Below are 25,232 nucleotides of genomic sequence, written 5' to 3' on the forward strand. Positions count from 1 at the left end.
ACGAAGCTTGAGAGTTCACAACGTTAATGCTGTATGGAATGAAACTATGGCTGAATCTGGATGTTCTGCTACGGATACCACAAAGCCCCCTCCTCCCAGAAGGTAACGAGGAAAACAGGTCGTGAAGAGGGTGCGTCGTGTCCCAGATAATCTTACGGACCCTGCTCAAGCAACGCTTCTGTGCTGTGTCCTGGATGGGAGGGTGGGAACTGCCAATGATCTTTTCAGCCGTCCTCACCACTCTCTGCACCGCCTTCCTGTCTGAAGCAGGGATGCTTCCAAACCAGACTGTGATGCCGTATGACAGGATGCTCTCGATCATCCCCCTGTAGAAAGTGGTCAGGACAGGGGAAGGAAGATGAGCTTTTCTCATGCGACGCCGAAAGTGCAGGCGCTGCTGTGCCCGCTTCACCAGTGTCACGCTGTTGAGTGACCAAGCCAGCCTACTCGTTAGCTGCACACCCAGGATTTGATGCTGGTAACCAACCAAGCATTAATGCACAGAGAAGTGTGGCTGTGCCTGCCTTTTCTGAAATCGACAATGATCTCTTGGGTTTTTCCGGTATTTAAAACTAGGCTGTTTTCCTTACACCAGTTCACCAACCCCTCAACCTCCAGTATCAGCCTCTCTTGGGTTTTTCTTTTTTAACTTCCCAGTTAAAATCCAGCCCTGCAATTTCCTAGTGGTCTCTCTCTCATCCAAATTCTGACCAACTCCCAGTTAGCTTCCAGGGTCAGCCAAACTGCCACCCCCCGTTATGAGATGGTTACGCCTAGTATTCCATCTAAACTTAAGCCAGGAATTAAAGCTATGGAGGAGAGCTATTTGAAGCCAAAGGCCTGGTATGATATTCGCCCGCCACGGATCCAGTGGGGCAAACCTAATGAGGGGGAAACTCCATGGAGATGCTCAGTCATCCAGGTCACAGTTGTCCCAAAGGTGCTTTTTCAAGAGGCAACTGGACTTCCTTTGTTTTTCCTTGAAGACGTTTCGAACCGAAGAAGCTTCTTGGGTGAGAAGCAAAACTGAAATCCAGCTGCCTCTTGAAGAAGCATTTTTGGGATATTCTGAGAGAACTGTCGCTTGAGGATGACCGCGTGGCTTGCTTAATTTGGGTTACTGAGTAAGCCAGAAATGATTGGGCCTGCATTTCGTGCCAAGTTCAAACAGACAACTGGTCCTTGACTTACGATCGGTCGCTTAGCGCCCATTCAAAGTTATGACCTCTGAGGAAAAAAAGGGTGCTCGGCAACATGCACACACTTAACAACAGTTTTGCAGGAACCAGAAGTTTTACTTTCCGTTTTCGGCAAAACCATGCCATGGGGAAAAATGGGTTTGCTTAATGCCCATTGAATGACTGCGGTGTTTGTTTTATGACTGCTGTGTTCTCTTAATGACCGCTGCAAAAAAAAAAGTTGTAAAAATCAGGGTGGTCACCTGAACAACCTGTTTTACAACGGTCACAATATGTGACCTCAACGGGCAGGCTCCATTATGGTGGTGTGTCGAAGACAGCACATTGTGTGGAGCCGACCAATAGTTCAGCTATGAATTGACGGTCTGAGTAACGTCACACTCTGGGGAAGGAGTTTCTTGTATGGGATGCCCTGCCCCTTTTCAATAGGCAGGATACGAAGCAACAGATGGAAACTAATCAAGGAGAGGACCAACCTACAAATAAGGAGAAATTTCCTGACAGTGAGAACAACTTTCCCTCCAGTGTTCCATCAATGGAGGCTTTTAAGAAGAGATTAAGACAGCCATTCGTCTGGAATGGTACAGGGTTTCCTGCCTGAGCAGGGGGTTGGACTAGAAAACCTCCAAGGCCACAGTCATCAACAGTGGCGTAGCGTGGGGGGTGCAGGGGGGGCCGGCCGCACCGGGTGCAACATCTGGGGGGGGCGCTCACACTCGCAGCTCTCTGCCCCTGCCTGGCTCACTCACTCTCTCTCACTGCAGTGCTGGCTGTGCAAATCCGATCCGAGCCACCGCCCACTGTGGAGGGGGGGTGCCAGGCGTGCGGTGCGGTGCGGAGAGCGAGGGACTATCTGGGGGAGGGACAGTGCAGACTCGAGTGCTAAAATCCACAGGTTAGGGGGCGCAAATTACTTGCCTTGCCCCGGGTGCTGACAACCCACGCTACGCCACTGGTCATCAAAAAGGTTGGAGATACTTATATTAATAATAGCAGTAGCACTTAGGCTTACATACCGCTTCACAGTGCTTTACAGCCCTCTGTTTACAGAGTCAGCATATTATCCCCAGTAATCTGGCTCCTCATTTTACTGACCTCGGAAGGATGGAAGGCTGAGTCAACCTTCAGGTGGTCAGGATCAAACTGCTGGCAGCCAGCAGAAGTAGCCTGCAGTGCTGCATTCTTACTACTCCGCCACCACGGATTAGACACCAATGCCATCTAATTCTATACAATTAGACCAGGGGTGTCAAACTCAATTTCATTGAGGGCCACATCAGCATTGCGGTTGCCCTCGGGGCCGGGTGGGTATGGCCAGGGTGGGTGTGGCCTACTGGGTGGGCATGGCTAGAGTGCGTATGGCCTACTGGGTGGGTGTGGCCAGCTCTACATCGTTTGCATCAAGGGTGCCTATGGCGGCCTGGGCAGGAGTGGGACAGATCTGAGGGTCTCTGGCAGAAGGAGGGTCTCTGGGCCAGGGCTAAGGCAGTGGGGGCCGTTCCCTCACTGTTTCCAGGGTGGCTTCGCGGGCTACATGAAACCACGGGCCAGATCCGGCCCCCGGGCCTTGTGTTTGACATGTCTGAATTAGATAAAAGCTCAGAAAAGAGTGACACGACAGACACCGCACACTGGATAATTCATTTTTATTATTAAATATACCCTTGGCACAGATCTTTATAATTTTTGTCACTATAAACATCTATATAAAACAAAAGTGTCATTGCCCAGATAAAAAGCCACAATGCAGACAACCTCCTGTCAGCTGAGGCCGTTGTGTTCCATGTTTTGTATAAATGCATCTCACCTTAGCGCCTTTGTCCCCGAGGCCGGAGTAGCTCTCCAAAGTTACCCTTTGTAATACTTGGCTGTGCAGGAGTGCCAAATACTTTAGTGGCTTAGCTCGCTTTCCTTCAAAACACTGCTTATGGGCACGCAACTCTCTCTGGGAAACATGTTGTGGCTTTGCAGTCATATACTCTGTTTGCACAAAGCAATGAGAAACAGCCCCGCCTGGAATACACCACAGATTTTTCTACATCAAGGGTGGTTTCTCCAGACAATCCCTGGAGAAGACCTTTATAAGGGTAAAAAGGTACAAACTTCTGCAAGGAAATGGATCCTCTGCTTCCCCACTGATTTACTTGTCACAAAAAGAGTTCCCCTTGTCCTACAAGAGCACCCCTGTTGTGCTTAAGAGATTCCCACAGCACCTTCTTAAGCAGGGGTCTTCAAACTTGGGCCCTTTTACGACTTGTGGACTTCCACTCCCAGAATTCCTCAGCCAGGCACGCTGGCTGAGGAATTCTGGGAGTCGAAGTCCACAAGCCATAAAAGGACCAAGTCTGAAGACCCCTGCTCTAGACCAAGGGTCTCCAAAGCTTGGCAAGACTTGTGGACTTCAACTCCCTAGAATTCCCCAGGCAGCATGGGGGAATTCTGGGAGTTGAAGTCCACAAGTCTTAAAAGTTGCCAAGTTTGGAGATTCCTGGTCTAGACTCTCTACCTTAGGAATGTGCGGTCGGGAGAAAAAGACACTGCTGAACTTGCCTTGGTGAATTTCTCCAGCTGAGTTATTGGGAGACAGGAGGGAGGCCCACACTACCTGCCCACAAAGAGGTAACTAATCCCTATTATAGCAGGCTTCCCCAGCTAAATGTCCAATAAATACACCCCAATGAATTTGATTTGATTACAATGACCAGGGGATGATTTGTGAGTGTCTAACATTTCTGGACAAAAGGCTCTATGCAAGACCATAAGGTAAGTGGTGCAATGTTAATTATATAAAGCAGTTTAAAAGAAGGAGAAAAAAAACAAGCTAGATTGGCAACCAAGCTTAAGAAGTGGAAAGGGGGGGGGGCGGGAATCTAAAATTTTCTAAAATCGGGAGAAAAGCCTTCTTCTAATAGCTGAGTTATATTCATAAATCTCAATTTGAGACATTGTTCACATTTACTGATTTGCGATACAACTTGTGCATGTTGGCGGCTAAGCCTTGAGGCCACTTCACAGTCAACGTGCTCTGTGGGCACAACACCTACACATCACATTCTGGATTCTGCCTCTTTTTAAAAAAATATGGTATCTGGGGGTGGGTGCTTACGGCATCGCAAATGCAGAGGAAGCTTTACGACAACAAAGGCTTCGGTTAAGTTTCTGAGCCCCTTTGCAGAAACCAGTTCGATGAGTGCTGTTGCGAAAAGAATCAACAAGTTGTAGAATTTTTAGGATCATACCAAGCACAGTTAGGATGCTGTGTGTGAAGGGGCGTAGTGCACGTAGATCACCACAAAATATTTTGTGGCCCACAAAGTTGCCAGTCAACTTTCCAGCCTCTTGTACAAAATGTGGGGAAGGATCCATGTCAGTTCACAACCACCATTCCATCTTTCATCCTTTAGCCCAGGGATGGGGAACTATGGCCCTTTTATGACTTGTGGGGCCTTCAAACTTGGCCCTTTTATGACTCGTGGACTTCAACTCCCAGAATTCCTCAGCCAGACACGCTGGCTCAGGAATTCTGGGAGTTGAAGTCCACAAATCATAAAAGGGCAATTGTTCCTCACCCCTGCTTTAGCCCGAAGGGAAGGGCTTGAGAATTGTATCGGGGTATAATCTGTTGCTATTTTCTCCCCCCGCCCAAGTGGCATTAAAGTTGAATGAAGCAGAAAACAGGCAAGAGAAAAAATAGCAGAACTGATGCAGCAAAAAGCTATCCAGAGACCCAAACACAGCAAATATATAAGCTGCCACAGGAAGTTTCCTCAGCATGGCACAACGGTATTCTCCACTCTGACAAGCAGCAGCAGCAGCAAATGAGAGGAGAAAGGGAAAATAAGTAGTGAAATTACACTATTTAGGAAGAAGGCTACACCATGACGCTGCCGTGTTTTCTCCCATTTCAAGCGAGCAAGATCTTTAAAAAATGCACAAAGCATGGAGGGTCCAGAGAAAAAGAGCTAGAGGCTCTTCATTCAATCTGAGAGCCCAACCCAAGTTAATGTTAAGCAGGAAGAGGAGATTTTCAGGAGCTCATAATGTCCCTTCAAGTGCCTACCATCCAAACACTTATGGCATCCATTCTCTACCTTTCCCTACTGTCGAAATAATAATAATATGGATAATACTGAAGAAATGAAACGGATAGCAGCCTATCACAGGGGCCTTCAAACTTGGCCCTTTTATGACTCGTGGACTTCAACTCCCAGAATTCCTCAGCCAGCGTGTCTGGCTGAGGAATTCTGGGAGTTGAAGTCCACGAGTCATAAAAGGGCCAAGTTTGAAGGCCCCTGGCCTATCAGGACAGCAAGAGTTTCCAGTTAACACTGTGCACTGATAATGTTTTCCTCAGAGTGAACCATCTCCAATGGAAAGCAAAACCTATCGGGTAGTTGTTGCTTTTTTAAAAAAATTATATCTTTGAGAGAGAAAAAAACACACACAAAATCCTTTATTTAAAAATGCTGCTCTGGAAAATTAAAAACCTGAACAACTGTTGATTTAAGATTTGAGTTTTCCCAGCTAGGGATCTCCCCGGTTTCTAGCAAGAAAAATGCCAGAGGAAAGTGTCCTTCTTCTTTTTTTGTCAACTCTATGGAAAAATATTCCCACCCCAATCTGGCATTGCCCTTCCAAGAGGTCATGAACGATATGTGAGGAGAATTGTGGACAAATTTAAAAAATAAAAATAAAAGGGGAGTGGGAAGAGTTGGGGAGGGGAAAGGTTGGCACAGATAAAACCACATCAAGCTGCTGCCTCCTGTGATGAGGCTAGCAGTGAAAAGAGCCCCCCTTTTCTCCCCCATTCGGAGAATTCAGGGGTGTGTAGATCACGTCGTAAAAACAGTGAACATCCTGCACTGATTTCTACTATTATTTCTTTGCACGCTCATTATCTTGGAAACCAGAGAGGAAGACGGCCACAGTTTAGAGGAATCTCTGTGTCTGAAACAAGAGTTCTCCGAGGTCATTCAGATCTACCGTCAGAATCTCATCTGGGATCAGGGAAGGGAGTTTAAAAAAAAAAAGGAGGAGGATTTGTCCATCCTCGTTCGTCAGCACTGGCGCCACGCTGGCGGTCACTCCCTCTCCACAAGGAACCTGGCCGGCGGTTTGGCGTTACCTCTGCACGTTCATGGTGCGCTCCCATTTACGGAGGAGAATCTGCATGAGGTCAAAGGTGGTGAAGCTGATGCCTACGGCAATGGGGCCCTTGACCCAGTTCATGCTCAGCCCTTTGTACAAGCCTCGGATGAGTCCTTCTTCCCGAACGATGTCCCTCATGGTGTGGAAGATAGACCCGTAGGAGTAGCCCAGCGCCCCGGCGGTCTGCATCCGTCGACGGACCACGTCCAGAGGGTAAGAGGACGACTGCCCAATCAGGCCTGCACAAGCCCCAAACACAAGCCTTTCCACGGGATAGGGCTCTCTCCTCCCGCTGTGATCTGGAGAGGAAAAAGAAGAGGAGACCCTGTAGAGATGCTTAGAAACACAACAGATTTCTGTCTGTCGTTATTTATTTATCGGTATCTCACCTTTGTGGTTTTTACAATAAACTCAGGGCGACGAATATATCCAACTCACTTACATCCTCGTTTTTTTTTTTCCTGAATAGCAACCTTATGAGGTTGGTTGGCTTGAGAGGGAGGGGCCTGGCCCAAAATCACCCAGGTGGCTTACATGCCTCAGGTGACACTAGAACTCGCAGTCTCCTGGTGATTGGCCCAAAATCACCCAGGTGGCTTACATGCCTCAGGCGACACTAGAACTCGCAGTCTCCTGGTGATTGGCCCAAAATCACCCAGGTGGCTTACATGACTCAGGCGACACTAGAAATTGGAATTGAGAGAGCCGGATGCATCCTCAGGGTGCCACCGGTCAGAGAATGTCGACTGGTGGCCCCTAGGGGGAGATCCTTCTCTGTGGGCGCCCCGGAGCTATGGAACCAGTTACCGGTTGAGCTCCGGACGGCGCCCGATCTTCGCTCCTTTCGCCGCAATCTGAAAACATACTTGTTCGAGCAAGCCGGCCTGGCCTGAGGGGGGATTGGTGGGGTTTTTTACTATTTTTATTGGGGTTTTTTAGTATGTATTAACTGTATTTTTAATTGGGCATGTATTTAATTACCTTTTATCTTTTGTAAATCTCTGTGTTTTATTCTTGCCCTGTACACCGCCCTGAGTCCTTCGGGAGAAGGGCGGTATAGAAATATTAATAAATTAAATTAAATTAAATCTTGGTTTTCTTAATGTTAAGTTTCAAATTGTTTACCTTAAGGAGTCTTTAATCAAAAGAACATAGCTTCCACACATACATGGTCAAGCCGAAATCTGGATTCCCCTCCCCTAAGCACACAGTATCAAAGCACAGTTCCTCCCTCTAATTAACTGTCATAAATCACATTCTCCAATTAGTTTGAATTGTAAGCTTTCCCTCCTATTAAACAACCGGCCAAATTCTTATCTTCTCTTATTTCAAAACAGCCTTGAGAGACATTCTTCCTACTCCCCACAGCATCAACTAGTTCTAATTCTAAAAGTAACACACAAGTTTTTAAAGAAGCAAAGCTGCCTCTACACATGTTGTCAAAGCAAGAACATCTGAGGTTAGCAGCGTAGACAGATACTTTCAGACCACTACCGTATTTCCCTCATTTTCTCTTTTCCAGCTAAAGCTAAACGTTTCATTTAACTCTTCTTTACAGGACTTTGATAAAAGTTTCAGCCTGATTGGTTCCTTCCGATTCCCTTTCATATAACTCCAGGTCTGTGGATTTGGTCTAGTCTCGTTTAAAATTAGAAGTCCCCTCACATCTAACCGTAAGAAACCCTTTTAAGTTAATAATTTTGGTCCAGAATCAGTTGCTTGTCAGTTTTGCCAGACCATCTGAAATTTTAACATCGTGCCTGATGAGAAAATATTTCCCAAGAAAGTGTGGATTCCCACAACAGATATATCACAAACTCCCCAGCCTCACTGTTCTGATCACCAAGCAGTTTTTTTTTAAAAAAAATTTTTTTGAAAAAATGCACATAAAAACAGTTAGAAGCCGTGTACAAATAACCCTCAACTTATGACAATTGGAACCAGAATTTCTGTGGCTAGACAATGAGTCGTGCTCAATTTTAAAAGGGTGGGGGGTTTTTTGGCCATGACGGTTAAGCGAATCAACGCAATGTTAAGTAAATCATGCAATGTGGTTAAACGAATCTGGCTTCCCCTGTTGACTTTGCTTGTCGGAAGCTGGCTGGGAAGGTCACATATGGCATCACATGACCCAGGATGCTGCAACCACTGTAAATACACGCCAGTTGCCAAGTGCCTGAGTTCTGATCCCGCGTTTATGCTGTAGTGGTCATAAGTGCAAGGATCAGTTGTAGGTCATTTTTTTCCCCCAGCGCTGTTGTTAAATTTGAATGGGACACTAAACAGATGGTTGCAAGGTAAGGACCACCTGCATATAATTCCTATCCACTGGATTGTCCTTACCTGCGTGCAGCTTCTTCAGTGACTCGTAAGTGAAAAAGCTCAAACCAGCATAAGGGATCACCCCCAAAATGGTAGGGGCGAAGCCCCTGTACAGGGTCTTCAATCCTTCCTCGTGAGATATCCGCATAAATACATGAATTATGTTGCTATACCTGCCAAGGAAAAATGAAATGGGCTACATTGTGGATTGGAATCCTGACAACATCAGACAAGAAAGAAGTTTGAAGGGTGACAGTCCTAAGAATCTATGCCTGTCCCAGTTGCAAGGGACGTGCCGCTATTTTAGGGAATCTCCCAAGGGTGGGGGACTTCTGTTGGCAGGCTGGCCGTATTTGTCATCTTTCAGCGTAGTAGGCTGAACCTTTTGTGAGTACGCTCACCAGATGTCTATGGAGGGGGAACGTGGTCAACAACAAGGCATCCCTTGTCCCTCCCTCCTGGGAATCCAGACTACATTCCACTACAGTTTTGTCTTCTTTTTTTTTTGTCACTGTGGTTAGTAGATCCCGAAGATACTTGACTGGATTCACCAAGTAAACTATGAGCAAGCAACCTATTTAGTAAGTTGAGTACATTACAGGGAGTCTTCAACTTACGACCACAACGGAGCCCCAAATTTATGTTGCTAAGTGAGAAATTTGTTAAGCGAGCTTTGTCCCATTTTATGACCTTTCTTGCCACATTTGTTAAGTAAATCACTGCAGTTACTAAATTGGTAACACGTGGTTGTTCAGAACACCTGGTCTCGCCAATGACTTTGCTTGTCAGAAGGTTGCAAAAGGTGATCACGTGAACCCGGGACACTGCAACTGTCATAAATGTGAATCAGTTGCCAAGCATCCGAATGTGAATCACACGACCCCGGGGATGCTGCAACGGTCATAAGAATGAAAAATGGTCGTGTCACTTTTTTCAGCGCCGTTGTAACTTCAAACGGTCACTAGGTGAACTGTTGTAAGTTGAGGACTACTTGTACTGAACCAATCACGCTCCTGAAGTAGAAGAAAACCTTGTAGAAGAACTGTATTTCTTTTTGGCATTTTTTTTTTGGCTTGGACGGTAAGAAAAGCAACAATCTTCTCTTACAGAAGCATTTATGCTCCAACCTTTCATTATACATTATTCACCGTTGTTAAATGAATCTGGCTTCCCCACTGCTTGTCAGAAGGTCACAAAAGGGGATCACATGACCCCGGGATGCTGCAACAGTCATAAATACGAGCCAGTTGCCAAGAATCAGAATTTTGATCACATAACCAGGGGGATGCTGCAACGGTCGTAAGTGTGAAAAACGGTCATAACTCATTTTTTTCAGGGCCATTGCAACTTCAAATGGTCACTAAACGAACTGTTGTAAATCAAGGACTATCTGTATAAGTCAGGATCAAATGTGAAGGATGATACCTCTCTTGTAGTGGTGCCCTTAGACCAGGGGTCTTCAAACCTGGCAACTTTTAAGACTTGTGGACTTCAACTCCCAGAATTCCTCAGCCAGCCAGCCAGCCAAGGCTAGCTGAGGAATTCTGGGAGTTGAAGTCCACAAATCTTAAAAGTTGCCAAGTTTGAAGACCCCTGGTATAGGCTTTTAGGAACAATAAGAGTGAAAGAACACACCTCATGTCCCTTCTCAAGTACATGAGCATCAAATCTCCAATCACTTACATTTCCTTCGGCGTCACTGCCATACGGGCACGAACCAGGTCCAGGGGGTATGTCAACATGGCAGCTGTGATCCCTGCCAGAGACCCTGCCATGAATCTGGGCAGAGGGGTGAGTGCCCTGAAACAAAAGAATATTTTAAAAGGAGAATTTCTTTGGTTGCTGGCTATCTAGACTCTAAACCGACTGGACAAAAAAGGTCCCAAACTGAATCAGAATCAGAATCGAGCGTGAAGGGACCTTGGAGGTCTTCTAGTCCAACCCCCTGTTCAGGCAGGAGACCCTATAACATTTCAGACAAGTGGCTGTCCAGTCTCTTCTTAAAAATCTCCAGTGAGGAAGCACCCACAACGTCTGAACTGTTCCACTGGTTAATTGTCTTCACTGTGAGGAAGGTTCTCCTTAATTCCAGGTTGGATCTCTCCTTGATTAGTTTCCACCCGTTGTTTCTTGTCTTGCCCTCTGGTGCTTTGGAAAATAAATTGACCCCCTCCTCTTTGTGGAATACTGCTATCATGCCCCTCCCCCACCCCAGTCAATAATAATAATAATAATAATAATAATAATAATAATAATAATAATAATAATAATAATAATAATAATAATAAGTAGTAGTAGTAGTAGTAGTAGCAGTAGTAGTAGCAGTAGTTGGAAGGGACCTTGGAGGTCATCTAGTCCAACCCCCTGCTCAGGCAGGAAACCCTATACCATTTCAGACAAATGGCTTGTCCAGTCTCTTCTTAAAAACTTCCAGTGTTGGAGCATTCACCACTTCTGGAGGCAGGTTGTTCCACTGGTTAATTGTTCTAACTGTCAGGAAGTTTCTCCTTAGTTCTAGGTTGCTTCTCTCCTTGACTAGTTTCCATCCGTTGCTTCTTGTCCTGCCTTCAGGTGCTTTGGAGAATAGCTTGACTCCCTCTTCTTTGTGGCGGCCCCTGAGATATTGGAACACTGCTATCATGTCACCCCTCACCCCTCTTCGTTAAAGTACTTCTTTTCTCTAGACTGGCCATACCCAATTCTTGCAAGCGTTCTTCATATGTTTTAGTCTCTGGGCCTTTAATCATCTTAGTTGCTCTTCTTTGCACTTTTTCCAAAGTCTCAACATCTTTTTTGTAATGTGGTGACCAAAACTGGATGCAGTATTCCAGGTCTGGCTTTACTAAGGCTTTATAAAGCAGTACTAATACTTCACGTGATCTTGATTCTATGCCTTTGTTTATACAACCAAGGATTGTATTAGCTTTTTTGGTTGCTGCTGCACGCTGCTGGCTCATATTTAAGTGGTCGTCCACTAGGACTCCAAGGTCCCTCTCACAGTTACTGTTTTTGAGCCAGGTTTCGCCTAATCTGTGCTTGTACCTTTGGTATTTCCTGCCCAGGTGTAAAAAACTTGCTTTTCTCCACATTAAATATCATTTTGTTGGATGGGGCCCATTGTTCAAGTCTTGTCAAGATCTTTTTCGATCCTGAGCTTGTCTTCTGGTGTGTTGGCTATTCCTGCCAGTTTAAGTGTCATCTGCAAATTTGATGAGTTCCCCTTCAATTCCCTCATCTAAGTCATTGATGAAGATGTTGAAGAGTAGTGGGCCTAAGACGGAACCTTGTGGTACCCCCACTGCTTACTTTCCTCCATGTGGATGTAGTGCCATTGAGGACTACTCGTTGAGTACGGTTTGTCAGCCAGTTACATTGCTCATTACAAAACTCTGGCTCTGTTCCCTTGGCACTAAAGTACAGCTGGCATACATTAGGCTAAGCGATGAATCAAAATTTATAAATCACAATGATTGGGGTTTCACGGTTGGAAATGTAAGTCAGAGAGACACGACTCTGGCATATACCAGAACAGACAACTAGAATCTTTCGCCTGTATTGCCTTTTTCAAGAGGCATCTGGACTTTTTTTGTTTTTCTTTGAAGACGTTTCACTTCTCATCCAGGAAGCTTCTCTTGGATGAGAAGCGAAACGTCTTCAAAGAAAGTATGTGTAGTTTAACGAAGAGAAGGGCGAGGGGGGACATGATAGCAGTGTTCCAATATCTCAGGGACCGCCCCAAAGAAGAGGGAGTCAAGCTATTCTCCAAAACACCTGAAGGCAGGACAAGAAGCAATGGATGGAAACTAGTCAAGGAGAGAAGCAACCTAGAACAATTAACCAGTGGAACAACCTGCCTCCAGAGGTGGTGAATGCTCCAACACTTGAAGTTTTTAAGAAGAGACTGGACAGCCATTTGTCTGAAATGGTATAGGGTTTCCTGCCTGAGCAGGGGGTTGGACTAGATGACCTCCAAGGTCCCTTCCAAATTATTATTATTATTATTATTATTATTATTATTATTATTATTATTATTATTATTATTATTATTATTATTATTATTATTAATACGGAAGTCCAGTTGCCTCCTGAAAAAGCACCTTTGGGACAACCATGACCTGGATGAATGAGAATCGCCACAGACTTTCACCTGTATTGTTTGTTCTGATTAACAATAACTGCTGTTTTCGAACTCTATCCTGGTTCCTGACTTCTTGTACCTGGACAATATCTTTCACACATGCTCAGGCGAAGACCTTTAAGGAGACCGAGGCTCCATAGCAACTTACTTTCCCTGGTAGCCATAGTAGCTGCCCAAAAGCTGCTTGTACTCCTCATGTGCAGAAAACTGGATGGCAGCGTAGGGGACCACTCGAACCATGGTGGCTGAGTTGCCTCGCCATAGGCTGAAGAAGCCTTCCCTGAGGTAGGTACGATAGATCAGCCGGTAGGCCTCCTAGACAGAGAAGGAGCTGGGTCAGGAGTGACACACTTGAAAGACAAAGGAGCTGTGAATTTTAAAGAGGGAATTCGGAGAGGAAAGGTTGGGGTAGGGCAGGCAGGGTGTAGGAGGTTTTCAGACAAAAAAGATGGTTACAATTCACTGGCGTCTCCTCAAAATGTTCTTCTTGTCCCAACCAAACTCCCACAGAATGGCTTGGTTTCTGCCTTTCTTTCGCTTATGGCAATATATGTGAGGTCTCAAGATGCTGCAGGACTGCAACAAGACTGTTGGATCACAATAAACCCAGAAAAGCAGATGCCAACACTGAGGGAACTTTCAGAAAGAACTTGCTCCAGAAAGTACAGGCCTCTGCAGCTCCTTCTTGCTCACAGTTCTCATGAAGAGAGTGGACGGGAGGAGGGGGAGGAGGAGGAGGAGGTGGTCAATCTGGCAATAATTATTCCTTTAAGCCACAGTGGAGAGAGCGAGAGCATGCAAAACAAGATAATAATAATAATAATAATAATAATAATAATAATAATAATAATAATAATAATAATAATAATAATAAGAAGAAGAAGAAGAAGAAGAAGAAGAAGAAGAAGAAGAAGAAGAAGAAGAAGAAGAAGAAGAAGAAGAAGAAGGAGAAGAAGAAGAAGAAGAAGAAGAAGAAGAAGAAGAAGAAGTTGGAAGGGACCTTGGAGGTCATCTACTCCAACCCCCTGCCCATTTCAGATAGAAGAACCCATTGCCAAAGTCCAGCAGAAACACTGGGATTTTTCGCCCCTAATGACTTCTAGGCCCCTCAGATGCTACTCTAGGATAAGCCAATGTCACATCCCACTATCTGCCTCCTTACACAAAGTAAACTCCAACCCTTTTTCTCTGTGTTGGAGTTAGCAACCAGCTACACAAGTCTCCTTATGAGGGTTGAATTCCTGTTTTAATGTCTATTCTTCTGCTGGAATTTTGCCCCAAGATTTTACTTCAGTTGGCACATACATGTGGCCTACCGTTTTATAGTAGTTCTGTTTTGACTAATTTTCACCAGCTCTTAAGAAGCCAGAAGGAGGGGCAGAACAGAGGTGTGTTAAGGTGAGAGACCCACCCATGGGATCCATTCAGTGAGATTTAATCCTTCCCAACTGCTCAACCTGCAATGAAGCTTAGAAAAGAGAAGGACGTTTCAACTTACCTTAGCAGAAAACCGATTCGACGACACTGAAAACAGAGAAAAAAGAAGAAGCCGTACGCATATCAGCACTGCAGCTAAGAAATCTATGGGCAGACTAATCCATGCCACAATCCAGCATCTTTGCACTCAGTCAGACTCTAGTTTGGAACACCCAGACCGCATCCCCAAGGAAGAGAACCATCCCCACTGCCTTTGCGAATCGGCACCTAATGTCTCAACAGGTCCACGTTAGCCTGGAGACAGGTATGGTATAGGCCAGTGTTTCTCAACCTTGAGAACTTTTAAGACATGTGGACTTCGCCTCCCAGAATGCTGGCTGGGAAATTCTGGGAACTGAAGTCCACACATCTTACAGTTACCAAGGCTTTTAAAGAATATGCTGGCCTTGCTTTCATAAACCATTAAACCTTAAATCTTCAAAGGCCTGGCTTGTCAAAGGCCTTCTGCAAAGACGGTTGAACAAACTAATTACAAATTAACCAGGATTTGAAAAAATGCACAGTCTTTCTAAATCCTGCTATTTAGTTTCTTTACCAAGCCAGAATGCAAAGGCAGCAATCAAATCTGGCTTCTAAGCTGGTTAGAGCAGAGGTCCCCAACTTTTTGGGCACCAGGGACCGGTTCCGTGGAGAGAGGTTTTTCCGTGACTGGAGGGTGTGTAGTTTTGTGTGTTGCCTACATCTCGCAGATGGGGCTTTGCTTGTTTGTGCGGACCAGTTGCTGGCATGCCATGGCCCAGTACCAGTCCATGGACCGGGGGTGGGGACCCCTGGGTTAGAGTAATGACAAGCCAGGAATGAATGCAATTGTTTGTCCAAACTGGGGGCTGTACAGATCTACAAACTTCACACGCCAGAATTCCTCAACCCACAGGACTACTACTGAGAATTCTGGGAACTGAAGTCCATGCATTTATATCAATGTTTTTCAAACTTGGCAACTTTAAGATGTGTGGACCTCAACTCCCAGCATTCCCCAGCCAGCGTGATGGATAGGGAATTCTGGGAGTTGAAGTCCACACATCGTAAAGTTGTCAAATCTGAAAAGCTGATCTAAAAGGAGCCACGATTGCTTCCACAATTTTAGAAAGATAGGAAGATTCCCCCATTTCTCCTCCCTTCTCCCGTGTCTACCTTGGAATATGATTTTTGTCCGGTCCAATGGTGCCACGGCTGTTTTGGCCACAGCGCCAGCCAATGCCCCAGACACCAAGGAGTTGATCACACTTTTTTTCTCTTCAGTATTCTGGAACAGAAAACCAAAATGTGTTAGAGACCCAATCATGCAACAGAAAAATAGCAGCTAGGACTCAATCTCTCATAAGAAACAGCAGACTTTTTTTTAAAAAATGGGAGTAAGTCAGGGGTAGGCAACCTCGGCTCTTTTATGACTCATGGACTTCAACTCCCAGAATTCCTGAGCCAGCCATGCTGAGGGGAAAGCTGAGCCATGCTGGCTCAGGAATTCTGGGAGTTGAAGTCCACAAGTTATAAAAGAGCCAAGGTTGCCTAGTCCTGCAGTTACAACACAGCGAGACACAAACTGCCCACCTCTGGAAGAACACGTCCATGGACTCTGATCTCTGCATCTTTCTGTTTCAAACCTACTTGACCTTCCACCGCTCTACCATTATCCATACCAAGCTCAGAAGCTAGCTCGGAAGAGAATTGAGCCTCCTGAGGAGAAGAAGAAGAAGAAGAAGAAGAAGAAGAAGAAGAAGAAGAAGAAGGGGAGAGAGAGAGAGACAGAAAATGTTAAAATTAATTTTTCAAAATATGAAACTTTTAAAAAAAATCAATCCGACTGATCGGTTTCAATCGCCCCATTTTTCACTGCTTCCCCCGTCCGCTTATTTGCACTGTTGGCCCTCCTGTCTCTTTTGGGTTTTTTCTAAAAAAAAAAGCACAATATTTATTTATTTCTTAAATTTCCAGTGACCCAAATGCATGACTGGGTGGCAAAAATAAAAAAAAAACAGAAAAACGATACACTAAAAACTACATAGGTAGTCCTCAACGTACGGCCACCGTTGAGCCCACAATTGCTGTTGCTAAAGTGAGACATTTCTTAAGTGAGTATTTGCCCCATTTGCCACAGTTAAGTGGATTGCAGCAGGTGTTAAGTGGATATAACTTGGTTGTTAAGTGGCTTCCCCACTGATTTTGCTGGTCAGAAGGTCACAAAAGGGGATCACATGACCCGGGGACACTGCAACCGTCATAAACACAAGTCAGTTGCCGAACATCTGAATTTGATCATGTGACCCTGGGGATGTTGCAACGGTTGCTAAGTGTGAAAAACAATCATAATGTTCTGTACCAGCCTGCTACCGGCCCTGCAGAAAAGGCAGGGACAACCCCTTTTACAAGAAGGCAAGAGGCTGGAATTAAGCCTGCCAAATTTATTGATACAAACAAGACACAAACCAAGAAACAGGAGCTTTTCAAGCGGTTGCCTTCAGCAAACCAGCCCTCCCACGCATTCCCCTTTCATACAGTTCAGGGCGTGGCTTCTCTCTGCCTCCTTCCGAGATGCCCCATTGCCTTCCTCTGTTTATTCCTGATTGACTGCCTCCTGCGTTGGGCGTCCTTGAACAGGGCCAGCTGTGGGTCATCTTCATCCACGCTGTCAGGCTCACACAGCTGGGTCTCCGTCGTGACCAGGTGGGAGGGGTCTGGCTGAGGGCTCTCATTAGCAAGATCTTCAACCCCCTCAGCAAGCTCTTCAACACCCCCCTCCTCCTCCTCTGAGTCGTCCGACCCAACTGCCGAACCCACAGGCTGACCCTGAATCACAACACATGTCACTTTTCCCAGTGCAGCCTAACTTTGAATGGTCTCTAAACCAACTGTTTTAAGCTGAGGATTACCTTTAATGTAAATTTAAGGAGAACTTTTTAAGATCTACATGGTTTCCAGAAGAGAGGAGACACACGTTAACTTTGAGATCTCCCCTGTCCCATTATAAACGTAATCATGGATGCAATCTAGCACACCATGGGTTATGTAGTTCTTTTCTGACCATCCACTTCTCTACTGTAACTTGTTTTGCGACAAGGAATTTGACTGGAAAATTGTCCCATCCTACTCTTTCCATTCGGTATCCCTTTTTCATTCTAGTTTATTTCTGGCTATGAGGGATTCGGAATGAACAGCTGTGAGATTACAAATGTTCCTTTACGTCTTCATCCATAAAGCAGGGCAAGACAGCATGTCTGGTAAGAAGCCGGTAGGAAATTCAAAGATCAGGAAAAAAAATATAGCTGGAACCAGCTCATGTCTTTCCTGGAAATCTTTCTTTCTTTCTTTTTCTTTCCTTCTTTCTTTTTCTTTCTTTCTTTCTTTCTTTCTTTCTTTCTTTCTTTCTTTCTTTCTTTCTTTCTCTCTCCCTTCCTTCCTTCCTTCCCTTCCTTCCTTCCTTCCTTTCTTTCTTTCTCTCTTTCTTTCTTTCTTTCTTATAAAAGGTAGTCCTCAACTTACAACAGTTTGTTTAGTGACCATTCAAAGTTACATTGGCTCTGAAAACCACTGTCAAATTATCAAAATTTGGACACTTGGCAACTGGTTCATATTTATGATGGTTGCAGTGTTCCAGGGTCACGTGATCCCTTTTGTGACCTTCTGACAAGCAAAGTCAATGGGGAAAGCCAGATTCAACCGTGTTACTAACTTAACAACTGCAGTGCTTCATTTAACAACTGTGGAAAGAAAGCTCCTAAAACTGGGCCAAATTCATTTAACCTATGTCTCACTTAGCAACATTAATTTTGGGCTCAATTGTGGTCTTAAGTCAAGGACTGCCTATGCGGGTAGCCCTCGACTTACAACCACATTTGGGATGGGGATTTCAATTATTAAGTGGTGTAGTTTAAGCCAATCATCAATCGTATGATCATATTTACTGCAGCTGTTGAGCAAATCACATGGCTGTTAAGTGAATCCGTCTTCCTCCATTGACTTTGTTCATTGGACACTGGCTAGGAAGATGGGAAATTGCAATCACCTAACCGCAGGACACTGTGACAGTCATAACTGTGGGTCAGTTGCCAAGCCACAAAGGGAAGCTCTGAGGACCGTGGGCGGGCAAGAAAAACAAAATATAAATAAATAAAAATAAAAGTGGTCAAATTGCATTCACGTGACCCTGGGGGGAGGAGGCGATGTGGCGGTCATAACTCTGAGGATAGGTGGTTGTAAATTAAGGATTATCTGTAGGTATCCTACCTAGAGCAGGGGTAGGCAATCTTGGCTCTGACTCGTGGACTTCAACTCCCAGAATTCCTGAGCCAGCCACGCTGAGGGGAAAGGGAGAGGTTTCCAAGCTGAGCCTTGCTGGCTCAGGAATTCTGGGAGTTGAAGTCCACGAGTCATAAAAGAGCCAAGGTTGTCTACCCTTGTCCAAGAGCAATACAAGAAGCAATCTTTTCCATGAATACACACTCATAAATATTAGTATGAACTTGAATTGATTCAAAGCCACACATTGCTACGTAGTTTGCCAGGCAGGACTGGAGATAAAGGCAAATATACATGTCCCAGGATATGTCTATGGAGATTCTAAGTCATCCAGGTCATGGCTGTCCAAAAGATGCTTTTTCAGGAGGCAAATAGACTGTCTTGTTTTACTTTGAAGGGCAATTTTTAACAATTTTTAAGGGATCCACTTATCAAAAGAATTCTCTCTGCCCCTAAGGAGCAAAATAGTCCTCAACGTATGACTCAATTGGGCCCAAAATTTCCACTGCTAAGCAAGGCAGTTGCTAGGTGAATTTTGCCCCATTTTATGATGTTTCTTCCCAGTTACTAAGTGAATCACTGCAATTGTTACATTATAGACACGGGTGTTAAGCGAACCTGGCTTCCCCACTGACTTGGCTTCTCAGAAGGTCACAAAAAGGGATCACATAACCCGGGGACACAGCAACCGTCATAAATATGAACCCAGTTGCCAAGCATCTGGATCTGGATCACGTGACCCTGGGGAGGCTGCAAAGGTCATAAGCGTGAAAAATGTTCGTAAGTCACTTTTTCCAATGCTGTTATAACTTCGAACAATCACAATCACTAAAAGAGCCTTGGTGGAGCAGTGGGCTAATGCCTCCTTAAGTAACACCAGCTGCCCGCAATTAGTGCAGGTTCGAGTCCCACCAGGCTCAAGGTTGACTCAGCCTTCCATCCTTCCCAGGTAGGTAAAATGAGGACCCAGATTGTTGGGGGCAATAAGCTGACTTTGTAAAAATGCCACTTGTGGGGGGGGGGGCAAAGCCCTAATAAGCAGGCATATACATAGAATGAAGGCTATTGCTAAGCACATTGATTTGTGCTTTAGATTGTAAGCCGCCCTGAGTCTTCGGAGAAGGGCGGGATATAAATGGGATAAAAAAAAATGGTTGTGCGTTGAGGACTAAACTAAGCACTGGGAATGCTACCTGATCTACGAAAAAAACACCCTTCAAATCAATCTCTGTCAAGGGAAGAAAAGAAATGGGTGAGAGTTGAATGCTTTTCAGAAATTAAACATTAGCCTACTGGCTGTTAAGTTGTTTGCTGTTAATTTATTTCCCCTGTACTGTGGACTCCATAACACATGGAAAATATGAAGACCTTTCTCAAATAATAATTTAATGCATGCAGGAAGTCCTCGATTTGCAGTTCATTTAGTGACCATTCAAAATTACATTGGACTAAAAGTTGGACTAGGAGACACTTCCAATTCTGTTATTCTGTTATTGGGGGAAAGAAAACATGTCTTGCCTAACAACATAAATTCTGGGCTCAAAAGTGGTCATACGTTGAGGACTACCTTTGTCATACAATAAAATTCCTTCCTAGCCCAGAACATTCACCTCCCAGTAATTCTAGCTGAAAAAAACAAAATATAAATGAAAGCATTTGAGATTTTTTAAAAAAACAAAAAAAGCACACACCTTCCTTGCTTGAATGAAGTTCTTTGTATTGCAAACTTGGGAGATTTTCAAGTAACTTCTCCAGAGCTGAACCCCTTGTAAATCACTCAGCACTCTGACAAATCAACAAAGCAGCTCTTGTTATTTCAAGTTGCGGCAGTCCAAATGAAGATTATAGAAACTGTTTGTCTATGTCCCCCTGTCCCAGTGAGATTAGACAAGCGCTCCTGACCTAAAAAAAAAAAGTAACCCAAGAGGGCAGCTGCAATTAAACTTCTCAGGAAGTGGGGGGGGGGGCTGTTGAAACAGTTGTGTCAGGAGCACCTGACAATCCCTGCCTTTAAATTCTTCTGTTATTCTCTTCATACACAAACTCTGCAGAATTTGCTTTTATCAGACAAAATAGGGTTTTCAAATTCAGGTTTTGCACACAGAAACAAGGGGGCACAACTCTCTCCCAATACACACATTATTCTGCCCCCAATTAAGCTTTCTCAGGATTTCACTTGCTTCCCACACAGTTTTGACCCAGTACGGATAGTCTTCAACTTATAACAATTTGCTTGGTGACTGAAGTTACAACAGCGGTGAAAAAAGTGACTTATGACCATCTTTCACACTTATGATTGTTGCAGCATCCACTGGACACGTGATTCACATTTGGACGTGTGACAACTGATTGACATTTATGACGGTTGCAGTATCCCGGGGTCACGTGTTCACTTTTTCCAACTTTCTAACAAGCAAAGTCAATGGGGAAGGCAGATTCACTTAACAACCGTGTTACTAATTCAACAACTGCAGTGATTCACTTAACAAATGTGGTAAGAAAAGTCGTAAAATGAGGCAAAATTCACTTAACAAATTTCTCATAAATTTTTGGTCTCAAGTGTGGCTGTAAGTTGAGGACTATCTCTAGTTCAGTTTAGGTTTCTCCCGCACGTTTTTTGTTAGAGATAGGCCAGGAAAAAAACACAAACAGTCTACTGAATCAGATCAAATGTCTGCATAGGCTGCCTTCTTTTTAACAATGGTCAACCGAATGCCACAAGGAAGACTGTAAGCAGGACAAATACAGGTAGCCCCTGACTCACAATCACAATTGAGCCCAAAATTTCTGTTGTTAAACGAGACATTTGTTAAGTGAGCTTTGCCCCATTTTACGATCTTTCTTGCCAGAGTTATTAGGCCAGGGTAGGCAACCTTGGCTCCTTTTATGACTCGTGGACTTCAACTCCCAGAATTCCTGAGCCAGCACGGCTCAGCATGGAAACCTCTCCCTTTCCCCTCAGCGTGGCTGGCTTAGGAATTCTGGGAGTTGAAGTCCACGAGTCATAAAAGAGCCAAGGTTGCCTGCCCCTGTAAATTAGCTGAACCACTGCAGTTGTTCAAGTTAGTAGCATGGTTGTTTATGTGAACCTGGCTTCCCAACTGACTTTGATTGTCAGAAGGTCGCAAAAGGTGATCACGTGACACCCCCCCACCAGGGACACCGCAACTGTTATAAATAGAAACCATTGCCAAGCGCCTGAATTTTGATCACATGACCATGGGGGGTTGCTGCAAAGGTTGTAACTATCAGAAACGGCCATAAGTCTCTTTTTTCAGTGCTGTTGTAACTTAGAATGGTCACTGAGCCTTGGTGGAGCAGTGGGCTAATGCCTCCTTAAGTAACACCAGCTGCCTGCAATTAGTGCAGGTTCCCATCCCACCAGGCTCAAGGTTGTCTCAGCCTTCCATCCTTCCCAGGTAGGTAAAATGAGGACCCAGATTGTTGGGGGCAATTAAGCTGACTTTGTAATGATGCCGCTTGGGGTGTGTGTGAAAGCCCTAATAAGCAGGCATATACATAGAATGAAGGCTACTGCTAAGCTTGTAAGCCGCCCTGAGTCTTCGGAGAAGGGCGGGATATAAATAGAATTAAAATAAAATAAATAAAAATAAAATAAATGAACTGTTTTTTCAAACTTGGCAACTTTCAGACGTACAGGCGTTCCTTGACTTCCACAATTGGAACCGGAATTTCTGTTTTCAGCCAATGTGGTTGTACGTCGACCAAATCCAATTTTACAACCATTTTACCAAGGTTGTAAAGCGAATCACTGCACTCATTAAGTGAATCATGTGGTTGCTAAGCGAATCCAGCTTTCCCACCCCCATTGATGTATTTTGCAGGAAACCGGCTGGGAAGTGGCCGAGTTGAAGTCCACACATCTTAAAGTTGCTAGGTTTGGACACCCCTGCAATAGATCTTCACTTTGGTTTGTAACCAGATAAATTTCCAATTCTCATTCTGATTTTTCTAACTTCTATTAAACACAAGGCCTCAATATATTTCCTTCTGGAATGTTTCCCTCTGGAAGATGCTGGCACAGAAGTATACTTTTTCAGCCATCCTGGGTTTTATTATTCAACGAACAACTTAATATATAATGAATTAGCTATTTCATTCCATTTTGTCAAGCTGCTGTTCAGTTCTGACACTTCTGTAATTTCTTTCCAAGTCTGCTATTGGCATTATTTAAACCAGGGGTTTTCAAACTTTTCACCCATTGTACCACTTTTAGGATATGGCAACATCCAAGTACCACCAGTCGCCTAGCAAGGTGTCAAAAACTTGATGACCAAAAAAAAAAAAAGGAAAAAAGTGATGAAGTACAGGTAGTCTTCGACTTGCAACAGTTCACTTAGTGACTGTTCGAAGTTACAACGGCACTGAAAAAAGTGCCCCCCAAGCCACAGCCGAGCAAGACAGCTGCCTGCCCACCTGGCGGCACTCTTCCTCCTGTCTAAGGTTTTCATTGTTGTGAGCATTTCTGTTGAGGATTGGTAGCAGGGATGGGATGGGGGGTGTTTGGTTTTTATTCCCCCCACCTGCTGGATGGTTGCAGCAGGTTTTGCTCACTTTACATAACCCTGGGACACTGTGACCGTCATAAATATGAATCAGTTGCCAAGCATCTGAATGTAAATCACAAGACCCTGGAGATGCTGCAATATTCCAGCTGATCGGCACTTCTTCTGGGCTCAGCAGAAGCGCCAGGATCAGCGCTGAGCTCCAGCTGGAGCCTGGCGCTGATCCTGGCGCTTCCACTGAGCCCTGACAGCCCTGCAGCTCCAACCGTCTCTCGCTCAGGCTTGTGCGGTGCTGCCACCGGTTCAGCTCATTCCCCTCCCCCACTACTTCTCTAGGATGGTCGCGTACCACCTGCCAGGTGCCAATGTACCACAGGTGGTACCCGTACCACTGGTTGAAAAGCCGTGATTTAAACCAGGCTTTTCAACCAGTGGTATGTGTACCACTGGTGGTACATAAGCACGTGGCTGGTGCTACGCGATGTTGCCTTTCTCCCCCCCCCACCTCCCCCCTGCTCCTTCCTAGCTTGCTGCCGGAAAACAAGCTGCTGCAGGAACCTACCAGGCCGCGCAAAGAGTGCAGGCACAGAGTGAGGGCCCACTCTCCCCTGGGACTCATTGTGCAGCAACCATGTTGTCCTTCCCCCAGAAACAAGCGTGAGCCTGAAGGGGACAAAGCCATCCACTCCCTTGGCAGGTAGGTGTTTGCGTCCACTCACGTCCATCTTCTTTTCCTCCCCCCCCCGCGAGCTTGCGATACCCCTCACAGCCCTCACATTGCCTTCTGGGGAGATTTCCCCCTCTCCTCTTCCCAATGTGCAATGCAAAGGGGAAAGCAAAGCAAGACAGCGTGCGCCCTACCTGAGGATTCAACCTGTGGCAGCAGGTGGGAATCAAGGCCCACGTTTGTTTTCCTGATGCACGCCAGGGCAGGTGAAGCCATCAGAACGCGGGTGTGGAGGGAAAAATGCGCCCGACTCTCTCCCCTCCCCCCCACTGTTGGCAACTCCCTGACCTCCACCAACTGGAGCCCATTGGTGGAGGTCAGGGCCAGATGTATGGAATCGTCAGCTGATCCGTATGGCCAGCCCTGAACTCCGCAAGTGGAAAGCGAGGGAGATTGCCAGGAGCATGAATCGGCGCGTGCTGAGAAACGCCGATTCGTGTTCCTGGCAATCTCCCTCGCTTGGTTTCAGCTTGCCTTGCTGCAAGAGAAAGCAAGCTGAAACCGAGCGAGGGAGATTGCCAGGAACGCGAATCGGCCGATCTCACGCTGCTGCAATCTCCCTCGCTCGGTTTCAGTTTGCCTTGCTGCAAGAGAAAGCAAGCTGAAACCGAGCGAGAGAGATTGCCAGAAACGCAAATCGGCCAATCTCACGCTGCTGCAATCTCCCTCGCTCGGTTTCAGCTTGCCTTGCTGCAAGAGAAAGCAAGCTGAAACGGAGTGAGGGAGATTGCCAGGAACGCGAATCAGCCGTTCTCGCGCTACTGCAATCTCCCTTGCTCGGTTTCAGCTTGCTCTCTTTTGCAGCAAGGCAAGCTGAAACCGAGCGAGGGAGATTGCAGCAGTGCGAGATCAGCCGATTCGCATTCCTGGCAATCTCCCTCACTCAGTTTCAGCTTGCTTTCTGCAAGAGAAAGCTGGGCCGCAGGGCCGCTTCCGCGGGTGCTGCTCTAGCGCGGAGAGGGAGAGACCGGTCCCCATTCGGCCTGCCAGCTCCGGGAGAGCCCCGCACGAGCAGCTCGCCGGCCGCCGAATCCTGGCTTTCGAGCAGGAGCGGCCTTCCCTGCTTGCCCTTAGTTGGTGCCGGGAGCAGCCACCGCCACCCGCCCCGCTTTTCGCAAGCCCTGCTATGCCGCCGCTGCAGGTTTCCAGCAGCGGGAGGCTCCGGCACAAGGGCCTGTCAGGGGTGAAGGAGTTGGGGCTGCTCCAGCGGGCCGCTTCTGTGGCAGTGGGGCATGCTGGTGCGCTGCACTGCGCTCCTCTGCGGGGGCCGCCCTGGGAAAGGTGGAAGAGCAGCTGTAGTCCGGGACGGTCAACCGCTCTGAGCCCTATCTGGCCGGCTTTGTGCCTCCGTCCCCCAAGAGCAGCTGGTTGTGAGTTGCTAATGTGCACTTCCTTGAGTGCCGGATCTCCCCCCACCCAGGACTCCAGCTGCGTCTGCA

At 45.9% G+C, this 25,232-nt stretch overlaps 1 protein-coding gene across 5 annotated transcripts in view; it reads right to left on the reverse strand.

The window, feature by feature from the left end:
* Positions 1–2,829: 2,829 nt before the first annotated feature.
* Positions 2,830–25,232, reverse strand: part of SLC25A42 (solute carrier family 25 member 42) — a 33,854-nt gene continuing 11,451 nt past the window's right edge. For 2 of the 5 annotated variants that reach the window (XM_083364510.1, XM_083364511.1), the window contains exons 2-9: positions 20,232–20,442; positions 15,856–15,981; positions 15,439–15,550; positions 14,306–14,331; positions 12,956–13,122; positions 10,353–10,469; positions 8,691–8,842; positions 2,830–6,646 (exon numbers count right to left, since the gene is read on the reverse strand). In XM_083364510.1, coding sequence (XP_083220636.1) covers positions 6,321–6,646; positions 8,691–8,842; positions 10,353–10,469; positions 12,956–13,122; positions 14,306–14,331; positions 15,439–15,550; positions 15,856–15,942 — 987 coding nt within the window. In that variant the 5' untranslated portion in view covers positions 15,943–15,981; positions 20,232–20,442 and the 3' untranslated portion in view covers positions 2,830–6,320. Of the gene's footprint in view, positions 6,647–8,690; positions 8,843–10,352; positions 10,470–12,955; positions 13,123–14,305; positions 14,332–15,438; positions 15,551–15,855; positions 15,982–20,231; positions 20,735–25,232 lie in introns of those variants that run through there. The other 3 variants (XM_083364513.1, XM_083364512.1, XR_014492732.1) reach the window with 2 other exon arrangements.

Source organism: Vipera ursinii, assembly GCF_947247035.1.
Source record: "Vipera ursinii genome assembly, chromosome: 1".
Classification (NCBI taxonomy): domain Eukaryota; kingdom Metazoa; phylum Chordata; class Lepidosauria; order Squamata; family Viperidae; genus Vipera; species Vipera ursinii.